General features: G+C 44.1%; 1 protein-coding gene across 1 annotated transcript in view; it reads right to left on the reverse strand.

Moving 5' to 3' along the window:
- Positions 1 to 14,434, reverse strand: part of LOC126484751 (neural-cadherin-like) — a 395,219-nt gene that overhangs the window by 283,500 nt on the left and 97,285 nt on the right. Inside the window, exon 13 of the mRNA XM_050108346.1 lies at positions 5,848 to 6,037. Coding sequence (XP_049964303.1) covers positions 5,848 to 6,037 — 190 coding nt within the window. The remainder of the gene's footprint in view (positions 1 to 5,847; positions 6,038 to 14,434) is intronic.

Here is a 14,434-nt window from a genome sequence, read left to right on the forward strand (position 1 = left end):
CTGCCACGGTTGACGCAGATTACTTTAAGCCCACAACGATATCTGTAACTGTTTATTTTTAACTACTTATTCAAAAAAATTCACGAAGCTTAACCTACTCAGTCTACCAAAGAAGAACCGCGAGGTCTGGGGCGCCTTGCCACGGTTCGCGCGGCTCTCCCCGTCGGAGGTTCGAATCCTCCCTAGGGCATGTGTGTGTGTGTGTGTGTGTGTGTGTGTGTGTGTGTGTGTGTGTGTGTGATGACCTCAACTGTCTGGTCCCATAGGAATTTACCACCACCACCACCAAAGAACCACAAAACTCGGCACTGGCTCTTAGAGACCACACTACTGTGTAAAAATTCTCGAAAGGGGCCAAGAAACACATTGTCAACTCAGGTTTTGGTGCCTTCTTGTAGCGTTCTGAGCTGACGGGTACTTTAGGTTCTAAGTTATCCAACGCAATGTGGCGTTCGAGTGAGCTCTGAAATAAACGCACACCACTGTGCGAGAGTCATTTCGAAACTAATGTTTCCCACTTATTTTCATGAAAGTTACAAAAGATACAGAAAGCGTAAAAACGCAGTTAAAAGAGCAAGAACCGCGCGACTGCTACGGTCGCAGGTTCGAATCCTGCCTCGGGCATGGATGTGTGTGATTTCCTTAGGCTGGTTAGGTTTAAGTAGTTCTAAGTTCTAGGGGACTTATGACCACAGATGTTAAGTCCCATAGTGCTCAGAGCCAGCCAAAGAGCAAGATTTCAGGTACATACATTCATGTTTCCACATAGTCACCACTATGCGTTACGCACTTTTTCTAACGGTAAACAAGACCCCTTGCCGCGCTCCTAAAATGTGAACCAGATAAGGTTAGCCATTGTTTACGGCTACGACAACAGCATCTGAGATTGCAAAATATTGGCCAAGTAATGTACCTTCAATCGGTTCAGAGCTTTGGAAGTATGAAGGGGCTAAACCAGGGTATGCGGTGAAAGTCGTAGGACAGTCTAGCCTAACCTGGTAGTAACTTGCAAAGTCCCAGAACTGTTGTTGAGCCTTCCAAGAGGAAGACTCCTCTGTTGCCAGACTCTGAAAATTCGGGCTTTCAGTCTAGTCAGTGAAGTTTTGTAATTGACAGCTGCTTTAGGTTGCGAGATATCCAAAAGAACCACATCCTGCCTATCCTAGAAGACTGTGCACTCAACTTTGACTGCAGATGGCTCGTTCTCGAAATTCTTCATTGTTGGAAGATTCACAAGTCGCTACTCCAGGCACTGTCTTATGGAGTCCGGCTCACTGGCGGCACCATGTCTCATCTCTGATGACGACAGTGTTTAGAACATTTTCACGCTCAGCCTATAATTGGTCCAGCCCGTCCAGACAAATTTCCATTCGATAATTTTCTTGATGTCTTGTAAGCACCCGCGAGATCCATCTCGGACATACTTTACGATAAACCAGATTACGTTGCATCTTGTCTGAGTTATTACAGCTGACATTAATCTGCGCACATGATTACACCGATCATCACGAACGGGTTCATCGAGACGCTGCTCATTGTGAAAGATGGCAGCTGAGCAGGACGTGGTTTCCCATGCACTCCTTTCCACCACTACTGAAACGCAGTACACATTGCAACACATTACTCGCGTATACCATACCGTCTCCATACACGTTTTTGGTAAGCATCCATGTATGTGTCATTGTCCCAGTTTGTTCAGCAGAGAGTTTTCTATGACACACCTCTGTTTTATACGCACCTCGATGTCAGGCACCACTTTTGAACGCTCCCTCCTCTGCTGCCTTTTGCCGCAGGACAACGAAACCAACAGCACGTCAGTGACAAAATTCAAAAATTAGTCCTACACCAAAATAATACGGCAGAAAACTCAAAGCCAAGAGTAAAAAAATATAAGTCATTTGTTTCGGAATGACTCTCGTATATCTAAGCCCAACTAAGAGCAACAGTTAACCATAGTCTGATCCACGAATGATGGCGGTTCGTGCAGGTCATGACGAGCACGGGGACACCATTATTGGCGGTTCCAAGCGACAGATGAGATACGCGCGTATATATGCTTAGCGCTTGATGAAACCGTGTATCCTGCAAATTATGTCTCTCACTTGCTTGTGTAGGATTTGTCGCTCACAGCCTCCATCAGTCATGATTATTCGCAACAAACTGAGTAAAATAACTCGTTACTATCGCGTATAATGCCAGCATTGCATACAACATTCGTAACAGAGCGCTCAGTATATTACTGAACGCTCATTGGCTGTCGGAGAACGTGTGATGTAGGTGCGCAGAACAAGTCTAAATTCGACCGCCATCGTTCGTGACTCCTACTACAGACTAGCGTTAACATGAATCTTGAAATGTAACTATGTAACCAGCTCTGTGGCTGTATTTCAACATTAGGATTAACGACAGTCTATTTCAGTGTGTTTAATTTCACGCAATAACTATTTTATGCGTGTACAAATTAAACAACTATTTCCCAATCAAAAATGTATCTTTAAGTGAAGATCTTTGTACAATACTAAACTTGTTCAGCACAAGCTGGATGCTGACCTGGCTCTGGTGACACTCAGCGTTTACAAAATAACTGTAACAAGTACTGAATGACAACAGTGAATAGCGCTGGATAGAAAACGTTAATGGAAGCTGGCACTTTTATTTTGACACCAGTACAGTTCATACTGCTGCAGTAACTAAATAATTCATTTTTCGGCACAATTCGCACAACAGCTGAAACACAAGACGATACATTAAAGCGTTTCGTATCTGCTTGTCACAGTGATGCAACCACCAGTGTCCACCATTATGCTCGAAATATGATTTGTGTAAACTCCTGCACGCCTAATCTGAATATGGGCCTGAAAGGCCCGAAAGGTATTGCACGAAAATAAAGAATTAATTCACAAGCGACTGATCACAGTTATTTTCAGTTTGTTTCATTTAGCAGTCGTAGCACCAAGCGCTGATCATCTTCAATTCTTGCTCTATCTCCAAAGATTTTCCAACAACGTTATCTCATAGAATTTCTACATCACCTGCGAATGGTCTCACAGATTATATGACTATAAGGTTGTTCAGGAATGCTTTCTAAGTGTTTTGGTATAAGATCCCCGGCGGGTCGTTACAGGTTACTGTGTTTCGTTTGGTTTCTTGCCTCTTTTACCTGCGTATGTGTATTGCAATGAAAACAGTGCACAACATCGCAAATGTCGACGGTACATGCCGTGAAGCTTGTATGGGAAGAAACGTGTTCCATTCAATCACGGTGCTTCCTGTTGACAACAATAATGGCCTGTTTACATTTCGCCGTGAAGCTTGAATTCACTACTACTCGGTTCTGCCTCGCGTTTGTTTCATCCGAGGATTGTGTTCTATTTTGTACCTGTACGTGACTGGATATTACAGGCTTCTTCACTGTTGCAGTTGCATGGGTGAATGTGGCGACAAAACGAATACGTCATAATATTTATCGAATATTCTGTAGGTTTTTGGAGGAGCATAGACATATTAATAACTTGAATACAACGAATTAATGTTCCACAATAATATTTATTAGTTAGCTATTAACCGACTTTCGGCTTATTAAGCCATCGTCAATAACTTAATGTTGAACCGATAGTCCACATAGCTTTAGCAAGAATTAATGGCTGTACTAAGAATGCTATACAAAGATATGTGACATTTTATGACTATATCGATGCAAAACACATGCATGCTGTAATACGTAAGAGACACCGAACAAATAAATATTACACTACAGTACAATAAAATATTAAAAATATGTGAGTGAATAAAACAGAAATGTTCTACACGTAGGCAATGGCATAGGCTACAATGTCGTGTGGACATACTGGTGAATGTGATGAACACACCGAGTAAAGGGAGGGGAAGAAAAACGTCTATGGAGTGTGGTTGTGGAACAGTTATAATAAGCTTATTAGCTAATGGTGAGAGGAATAATAATTGGCTGCTACTATAATAAGGGCGAGTAATGAAACAGTGTTTGGTCATTAAGCACCCGATCAGGATTCTTTGATTGGTGTTTATTAATGGCCAGAATTTCCAGTAATGTTCGTTTTCTCCCTTAAGTTCCTTTATAGAGAACATCAGATTTCACATCATATGAATGAGATTCATTCAGAGAATGTTCAACAACGGTATAATCTTTCTTTCTCAGTCTCCAAAATCTTTCATGTTCAGTCAATCTAGCGGTCATAAATCGTAATTAATTTTTAATCTGTAACGAACCGCCGGAGACGTAAGTCCCTTATACCACAATAATTAGAAGGTAACCCTGAACAAGCACTGAAAGTATGGCAATGGAGTTCTTGTTCACCCTACATATAGCGCGTGCTTCTTGTCTGATGTTTCGGCGGGTACTTGCAATTCCGTTTTTTCAATTTATGGCTGGGATCAGCCCAAACAAATATTGCTGATTACGTCTTCTACGCGACACCAGGTCGACGGAAAGCGTCGGTTCGTTTCCCCTTACGAACAAAATTATTTTTAAAGCAGAATTTTCAAAATGGCTCTGAGCACTATGGGACTTAACTTCTCAGGTCATCAGTCCCCTAGAACTGAGAACTACCTAAACCTAACTAACCTAAGGACATCACACACATCCATGCCCGAGGCAGGATTCGAACCTGCGACCGTAGTGGTCGCGCGGTTCCAGACTGTAGCGCCTAGAACCGCTCGGCCACCCCGGCCGGCTAAAGCAGAATTTTATGTGCCCATTGGAAAGAGCGGTTCCAAATCAGTCTATTGCGATATTCAATGTCTATTAACAGGGGCAGTCAAACACGAAGAAAAGACGATTGATACTCCAACAGCGACTGACTAGCGATGCTGCATGGCGGTAGCAGTCTGAGCGACCAGGCAATGCTGTCGCCGCTGCGGTATTCCTTACTCTGTTTTACTCTCCCTGTTAATACAATTGAATATTGCGATAAACTGATTTGGAACCACTCTATCGAATAGGTGCGTAAAAGTCCGCTTTAAAAATAGTCTTGTTTACAAGGAAAACTAACCGACGGTTTCCGTCGGCACTGGCCGCCGCATGAAACACGTGATGAGCAGCATTTGTTTGGGCTGACTGCTGCTACAAATTGCAACAACGAAATTGCAAATATCTGCCGAAACACGAGAGAAAATTTCATCGAAAACATGAACCACTAAGTGAAAACATAATTATATAAACAAACACTTGTAATTTAATGTCAACATTAGAAGAGAATTGTACGACAATATTGATAAATGATCTACACCTGGAGTCCAGCGTGCTTATGAAACCTATGTTTCCACCTGTACAGTGGTTACCACTAACACAAACAATAAATGATGAATTTCAACATCAACTAGACGTCTACTGACGCCTTCAGCAGAAGCAAGAATAATTTGCCGCACTGACGTTTAGGAGCTCCTAACCTACGTACAATGGATGTCGAAATAGCAACAACATACCGACGTGTTTTACGCATGCTGAAGGAGACGCTGCCGTCTTTTTGTGATCAGACAGACCTCTACCTTTGTGCTTTATAATGGATTAGTAACGCTTGGCGTGCGCACAAGAAACAGCAGCGCTGATGCTTCCCAGAAAAATTGGATACGGTGCAATACCTTGTTGAAATTTGTCTCTGTCCTGTGGAAACATTACAGCATTAGCGCAACTCGATCGATAGCGTTCAGATGGGCAGTTCGTCGTGGTCATGAATGCAACACGTCAGCTCCTCAGTACCTTCCGTTCAGTCCTGACTTGTTATTTCTGGTTGAAGAACGTCCAGATTTGTCCAGTCTGGACGGAGTCTGAGGCGAGTAGACACAGCTCAGATTCGGAAAGTGAGTACTCACCGGAGTTGGGCTGTCCGTTGCTGTTGGGACGAGCCGAGGGCGCGCCGTCTCGAGCCTCCACCTCCAACGCGTAGGCGCCCTGCTTCTCGCGGTCGAACACCACTTTGGTGAACACCTCTCCAGACTGCTCGTTGATCTCGAAGAAACCCTTGCCTTCGTTCCTGGGCGAGTCCACGACGTAGTAGTACACCTGCGAACAGACAGCCGCAATCATTGCACGTCGATGGGATAACTGCGCGAAAAAGTGAATCAGATACAATGTTGCTGAGTAACGGACCAGCCTTCTGCTTGAATGCAGTACTACCTAGTACACATCACTCAACATGTCATTTTTCAAAAATGTTCAAATGCGTGTGAAATCTTATGGGACTTAACTGCTAAGGTCATCAGTCTCTAAGCTTACACACTACTTAATCTGAATTATCCTAAGGACAAACACACACACCCATGTCCGAGGGAGGACTCGAACCTCCGACGGGACCCATGTCATTTTTACCGCGACAAAATCGACAGATGTCAAGGTAATTTCGGAGGTACTACAAGGTAGTGTTATTAGGCCGTTAATGTTAGTAATGTACACAGGGCGCAAGAAAAAAAATGTGTCGAATATTTTGACAGGTGGTAAAACACACCGAAGCCAAAAAAACTAGTACAGTTAATAGGGATACGGAAACGCACACGTTCCGAGAGGAGGGACTGAAAGAAGTGTAGTTAAGAATAAAAAGTCAAATCAAAAACATCTTCAGCTGTCTGTTTTCCAAATTTTATTTTGATTATGAAACCAGTTAAGGTGTTTCACTACGCCAACTGCCGGCCCTCAGAGAGACGCGTATGAAGTATCCATCCTCAAATGCAATCGGAACAGGGGCCAGTATTCAGTAACTGGTATCCGTGGATTACTTTCATAACAAAGCGATCCCTTCGTTCATCAACTGCACATTGCGCTTGAGGTTGGATTCTTCCTGTACGTCGGTTAGGGGGCCTGAAGATGACGTAGTGAAACGCTAATTTGCCGCGGTAACTAAAAAAAATTGAAATATATTAGGCTGAATGTGTTTTTGATTTGACGCTTCATATCGAACAGCCGAACTCCCTCAATCGTCCTGTATAAAGGCGGACTTACAGAGACGTGACGTGCAGTTAAAGATGCGATCACAGTCGTTGCATAGACGCTCGGTCAACCTGATCAACAAATTGTTTTTATTTCTTTCTGTTCTACAATATTGTAGAAGTGCATCAATTTGGGAATCAGGTGGTCGGCAGTGAGTTGTGTTGAACTGTAGTGTTTCGTCAACTAAATACACCACATGCCGCTTCTTATCAGTCTTGCAAGTACGATTCGGTTGTATACAGGAAGATTCCAAAGTCAGACACTGCTGTGAAATGCAGGAAAACCTGGAGAAGATCGGAGACTGGTGCAGGGACAGGCAACTGACCCTGAATGTAAATACACAATCAGGTCAAAAGTATCCGGACGCCCCTTTGTAACGCCAAATTGATCACTAGGTGACACGAGAGGCCGACCCGCCAGTATAAAAGGAGGCGTTGAATATTGTGTTGTCAGTAGAGAAACAGTAATAGCAGGGTGAGTCGGTCATGGCACCTCAGAAACTTCGAACATAGACTGGTCATCGGACGTCACCTAATTAACAAATCCGTCAGGGAGATTTTAACCCTCCTAAGGCCGCCCAGGTCCACTGTTGGTGATATGATTGTAAAGTGGAAACGCAAAGGAGCGACCACAGTTAAATCAAGACCGGGTAGACTTCACTTACTGTAGGACAGTGACCGCCGAGTACTGCGGAGGGCGGTTGTAAAAAATCGCACGAAACCGGCGGAAGGAATCCCTTGTGAGTTCTGAAGTCATATGAGTAGTCCAGCTAGTACAATGATTGTGTGCAGGCTGTTAAAAAGACTGGGATACAATGGTCGGGTAGCTCCTGATAACCCGCACATTTCTGTAGTCAGTGCCAAACGATGCTTGAGGCGGTGCAAAGAACGACGCCACTGGGCAGAGGACTGGAAAAAGAGTGATTTGGAGTGATGAATCACGCTGTACCCTACGGCGATCCGACGCTAGGGTGTAGTGGAAACAATGAAATACGAAAGAGGTTGTATCACAAAAAAATCAAATGGCTCTGAGCACTATGCGACTCAACATCTTAGGTCATAAGTCCCCTAGAACTTAGAACTACTTAAACCTAACTAACCTAAGGACATCACACACACCCATGCCCGAGGCAGGATTCGAACCTGCGACCGTAGCAGTCCCGCGGTTCCGGACTGCAGCGCCAGAACCGCTAGACCACCGCGGCCGGCGGTTGTATCACAGTATGGTGGCGTTTTTCATGGTACGGTAGGGTCCCTTTATTGTGTTGATGTAAAGGCTAAATGCGAAGAGATATGAATACAGGTCCCGAGTTCGAGTCTCGGTCTGGCACACAGTTTTAATCTGCCAGGAAGTTTCATATCAGCGCACACTCCGCTGCAGAGTGAAAATCTCATCAGAATGAATACATATTACAGTATTGTGTACTGCGTACTGTAGAGAAGCATTTCGGACACTATGATTGATTGTTATCAGCATGACAATGGACCCTGTCACAAAGCAGCATCTGTGGGGCAATTGTTTGCGGACAATAACATTTCTGAAATGGACCGGACTTCCTAAGGTCCCGACCTGAATCCTATGGAGTTACGTCAACTCTCCTCCAGACCCCAGAGTCCAACATCACTACTTTCTCTAGTTTCGGCTCTCAAGGAAGAATGGGCTGCCATTCCCCACAGACACCTCACTGAATGTCCGCAACTAGGTCTAAACCGTCAGAAACGCAAGGAATGGACAAGCGCCACATTAAGCCTGGATACTTTTGACCAGACAGTGCTCGTATATGTGACGTACGACGTATACACAGGCGAAGAGATCCATTCCTACTAGATTACACTGTTGGTGGTAAATCAACAGAAACAACAGTAAAATATCTGGGAGTAACAGCCGGGAACAACCAGAAGTGGAATGACCACTACGACTAACTGTAGGGAAAAGCAGACGCTAGCTTTAAGATTTATTCAAAGTATATTAAGGAAACGTATTTCAACAATAAACGAAGTAACTTACAAATCACTCCTTGGACAGATTTTTTTATTTTTTTTATTTATTATTTTTTTTTTTTTTGTGTATCGTGAAATCAGTCTGCAACCCTTATTGAAATTGAAATTTGTGGTAAGTTCCTATGAAACCAAACTGCCGAGGTCATCGGTCCCTAGGCTTACAAACTACTTAATCTAACTTAAACTGACTTACGCTAAGGATAACAAACACACCTAAGCCCGAGGGACGACTCGAACCTACGACTGGGGTAGCCGCGCGAATCGTGGCAAGGTGCCTCAGGCCGCACGGCTACCCAGTGCGGCTGCAACCCTTATTTGCTTGTATTAATAGATTTAGGGGCGATCCAGCTGAGAGCGCGTTTTGGCACGGGATCCTCCAGTAGGCTCGAGAGCTCAACAAACTCCGGTGCCAGACGCTACGAGAGAGGTGTGAGTCATAGAAACGCTTACTGTTCCCAGAGAGCACGTTTCAAGAAGAGCTGAGAAACGTATCACATCTGCTGTGAAACGTCCACGACGAGGAAATCAGTTTTCCTTTCCAAGCACCCTTTGTGGAAAGAATAGGGAAGGGTGGGGGGCGGGGGGTGAGGGAGCGGAGAATGACAGTGATATCAGGGGTACTCACACCAGCACACAAGGTGACTTGTCGAGTATAACAAGAGGTGAAGAAGTGGGATCGGTGTAACATGGAGCTGCCAAGTCTATCGGAAATTATTTCGATTCATCCTATTTTGTCATATGATGAAAATATTGAATAATCGTGGGTGTCGTGTGGTGCAAATATTTGTAGGGTCCAGCAAGTTCAAATGGTTCAAATGGCTCTGAGCACTGTGAGACTTAACTTCGGAGGTCATCAGTCCCCTAGAACTTATAATTACTTAAACCTAACTAACCTAAGGACATCACACACATCCATGCCCAAGGCAGGATTCGAACCTGCGGCCGTAGCGGTCGCGCGGTTCCAGACTGTAACGCCTAGAACCGCTCGACCACTCCGGCTGGCGATCCAGCAGGAGAAATCCAGAACGTAGTTTTGGTTTTTCTTTATAGAAAAATCACCGTTGCCGGTTTCGAAATCGATAACGGCGCTGTTTCAGTACAGTATACCGAAACTGTATTGTTGCTGGTTGCTGCTGTACTCTAAAAATATTCTGTTTCGAGGCAGTTCGAAAGAAGTGTGAACGATAGATACTACCCAGGGGAAAATCTGAAAAGAAGATAATAGAAGCGTTTGAAACATACTGTTACAAGAGGACAGTAGGCTAGTAACGTAAGAAATTATGTCCTTCGCAGATTGGGCGAGCAAAGGAATATGCAGTAAATCACTGACCAGAAGAAGGGTTATGATGATAGGATATGTTTTAAGACATCAGACAATAGCCTCCATCGTGCTAGGGCTGTAGAAGGAAAAAACGGTAGGGAGAAGCAGAGACTGGAATACATCCAACAAATAATCCAGGACGTTGGGGATAAGTGCTATTCTGAGTTGATGAGATTGGCACAGGAAAGGAAGTCGTAGCGGCCAACATTCAGTCAGTCAGAAGACTGATGACAAAAAATCTCATGTATAGCATTTCCGATCTTATCTCGATTAGATTATTTTTGATGCGAACACGTCTACTCGCTCGTCGATCGAAATACCGTCGTATTTGAATTGCTGATAACCACCGGCTAATAATGCGTAAAAATTTGTTGAGGTCGGAGCGGATAGCTCATAACTGTAGATGTACGTCGGGCAGTATTTGTTTCGTGTGTGACGCCGTCGTATCAGTGTTGGTGCATTTGCGTGATTGTTACGAATTAGCTTTGTGTAAAGTTATAAACTGTCTGGCGTAGAATCGCCTTTATCTGGGGCATTGATTCGGATGTCATTGCGAAGAGCTTGCGGACCACTACTAGGACCCAAAGTGAGACGATAAAAATATTAGCCGATGTGTGAATGAAAATGGGTATTAGATTGATAATTACAGAATAACGAAAGAAGTAGTCTCGTATGATTCGTAAATATGCCCGGAATTACAGAAACAGTACGACACAGGGAAACTTGCGTCGAAAGAAAATCAAAACCAATTCCCATATATTCCTCAGTCCAAGTTGCACCTTTTTAATTATGTGACATATTTCGATCTCTTTGGATCAACTTTACATATACTAGGGCGTGTCGAAAGGTAATGCCTCCGATTTTTTTTTAATGTGAAAACTCTTAAAACTTTTTAAATAAAACAAACGTTATTAAATTCAACACCTTTATTCTTCACGTCCACATATTTACAACAATCTGCCGCCAGAGGGTTCCGCATTGTAGCGTGTAACATAGCGGTGTGTAACGTAACAATGTCGGTGCATGAGAAAGACCGAACTGTAATCCAGTTTCTATCCGCAGACGATTTCGTCCACACGTGAAGCACCCTCTCCTTACGCACGACAGTGCTAGACCACACACGAGAGATGCCGCACGGGCGACGATCCGATGCCTTGGGCTCACTGTCATCAGTCATTCTCCATAAAGTCCCCACTCGGCCTCATCCGATTTTCATCTGTTTCCAAAACTTAAAGAACACGTTCGATGGCTTCGCTCTGATAGCGATAAAACGGTACAAACAGAGGTGAGGTTACGGCTCCGTCAACAAGGTCTAATATTCTACACTGAGGGTATCAGTAAGCTGGCCTCTCGTTGGGAGAAAGGTGCTCTTCGTTACGGTGACCAAACTGAGAAATAAATACGCAGACATGAAGAATGAAGACGTAAATCGTTACTTCGTTTGTTTTATCTAAAAAGCTTTAAGAGTTTCCACAGCAAAAATTCGCAGCATTACTTTTCAGCACGACCTCTTCATTAGTTCGGCCAGCAACCAGTCTTGCCCGTATCACACTCCCACATCAACTCTGATCTGACTTTCTGACAGACAAGACGCACCTACTTAGATCTGAAGATGTTCTACGGAGATCGAAACATATCACGTAACTAAAAATGTGTAACTGAGACTAAAGAATAAATGAGAATTCTTTTAAATACCAGTACAGATGTTGATTCACTAGGACTAATATGTCGGCTTTTGTGGAATGGAAAAAGCGCAAAAAGCCCTGCGCCGAACGAATGCGAGAACTTCGGCAGCCACGAAAAGGAAATGAAAAAACGGTGCGAAGCGATTACACCGCTGGCTCATAGGGCATACAGTCCAAAGTTGTGATTTACCTAGTATAGACACTATACTATTTCGCGTAACCACTGTATTAAGGTGATTGATTATTTCTCACATATTCACACGAAAAAGATTTTATGCCCTTATTTGGACTTTTTCACCAAAAAACTACGGCGCGAACCCGAACTGCGCACACGGTTTTTTTTTTCATTTGAAATCGCTGAATCTTGTAAAATTTCAGGTTTCATGTGTTAAAATTGTTCTCGTTGCCAAACTATTCATCGAAACCAATAATCCCGAATACAGTTTTGCCACTGCTCCATTCTATTACTGTCAAATATCGTAGAAAATAAACGCGAGAGCTATTCGTAGCCAAACTGAGGTAAATGAGAGGGAGGAAAAAGCTACAGGGTGCACAATTAGCTCAAATTAAGAGCCTACACTTCACGAGGTACAAGCTCTGTAATTATCGCTTAATTGGGCGGATTACACGTATCTGTAGCCAATTACGCAGCGCGCTGTTAATTCGGAAGGTGGTGTAATACAGTCTGGACAGAAGAGGTCGTCCTGAACGAGGGTATTCTTGCGGCGCTGGTTTTCTGAAGAGCGCGGGTGGCTAGCTGTGCAGGGCGCAAAGCCGGGTGTTTCGTTTCCTTAATCGCACGCGGTGCGCGTCTGCTTTATTAGTTCGTTATCTGGAGCGCGGCAACTCGTTATTCTGGGGACGTCCAGGGCCCTAACTCAGGCGCAGGTGGTTTTTCCGGCCACCCCAGCCCCTTATCTGCACCGGGAGCCAACCTCTCGCTGGACCCATTCTGCGTGCTGGAAGGGAAGAGGAAATCAGGCAGCTAGCAGCGCTACAACAACTCCGATAACCCTTGTGTTTCTTAAAACGTTCCTATACAGCGGACCTCAAGAATATCTACATCTACATACATACTCTGCAATCATACGGTGCGTGGCGGAGGGTACCTCGTACCACAACTAGCATCTCTCCCTGTTCCATTCCCAAACAAAACGAGGGATAAATGACTGCCTATATGCCTCTGTACGAGCCCTAATCTCTCTTATCTTGTGGTCTTTCCGCGAAATATAAGTTGGCGGCAGTAAAATTGTACTGCAGTCAGCCTCAAATGTTGGTTCTCTAAATTTCCTCAGTAGCGCCTCCTTTCCTCTAGAGACTCCCACCCGAGTTCCTGAAGCATTTCCGTAACACTCGCGTGATGATCAAACCTTCTAGTAACAAATCTAGCAGCCCGCCTCTGAATTGCTTCTATGTCCTCCCTCAATCCGACCTGCTATGGATCCCAACACTCGAGCAGTACTCAAGAATAGGTCGTATTAGCGTTTTATAAGCGGTCTCCTTTACAGATGAACCACATCTTCCCAAAATTCTACCAATGAACCGAAGACGACTATCCGCCTTCCCCAGAACTGCCATTACATGCTTGTCCCACTTCATATCGCTCTGCAATGTTACGCCCAAATATTTAATCGACGTGACTGTGTCAAGCGCTACACTACTAATGGAGTATTCAAACATTACAGGATTCTTTTTCCTATTCATCTGCATTAATTTACATTTATCTATATTTAGAGTTAGCTGCCATTCTTTACACCAATCACAAATCCTGTCCAAGTCATCTTGTATCCTCCTATACCCACTCAACGACGACACCTTCCCGTACACCGCAGCATCATCAGCAAACAGCCGCACATTGCTATCCACCCTATCCAAAAGATCATTTATGTAGATAGAAAACAACAGCGGACCTACAACACTTCCCTGGGGCACTCCAGATGATACCTTCATCTCCGATGAACACTCACCATCGAGGACAACGTATTGGGTTCTGTTACTTAAGAAGTCTTCGAGCCACTCACATATTTGGGTACCAATCCCATATGCTCGTACCTTAGTTAGGAGTCTGCAGTGGGGCACCGAGTCAAACGCTTTCCGGAAGTCAAGGAATATGGCATCCGTTCGATACCTTCCATCCATGGTTCGCAAGATATCCTGTGAAAAAAGGGCAAGTTGCGTTTCGCAGGAGCGATGCTTTCTAAAGCCGAGCTGATGCATGGACAGCAACTTCTCTGTCTCAAATGTAATGATAAACTGCGAGTGTGGTACAACATCTACACATGCATATCCGAAGGAACATTGCATCAAACTATACAGAGACAAACAAATGTAGACGCTCCCTCCCTTTGCAAAAATCACATACGAAGGGCGTCCAGTAAGTAAAGCAAACCAGGTTGATTCCCCACTCTTTTGGCTATAAAACACTATTCTTCAACATACGCGATGTGTCTAAAGTGTTCGGTGAATCCTA

The sequence above is a fragment of the Schistocerca serialis genome, chromosome 6, assembly GCF_023864345.2.
Source record: "Schistocerca serialis cubense isolate TAMUIC-IGC-003099 chromosome 6, iqSchSeri2.2, whole genome shotgun sequence".
In the NCBI taxonomy this organism is placed as follows: Eukaryota; Metazoa; Arthropoda; class Insecta; order Orthoptera; family Acrididae; genus Schistocerca; species Schistocerca serialis.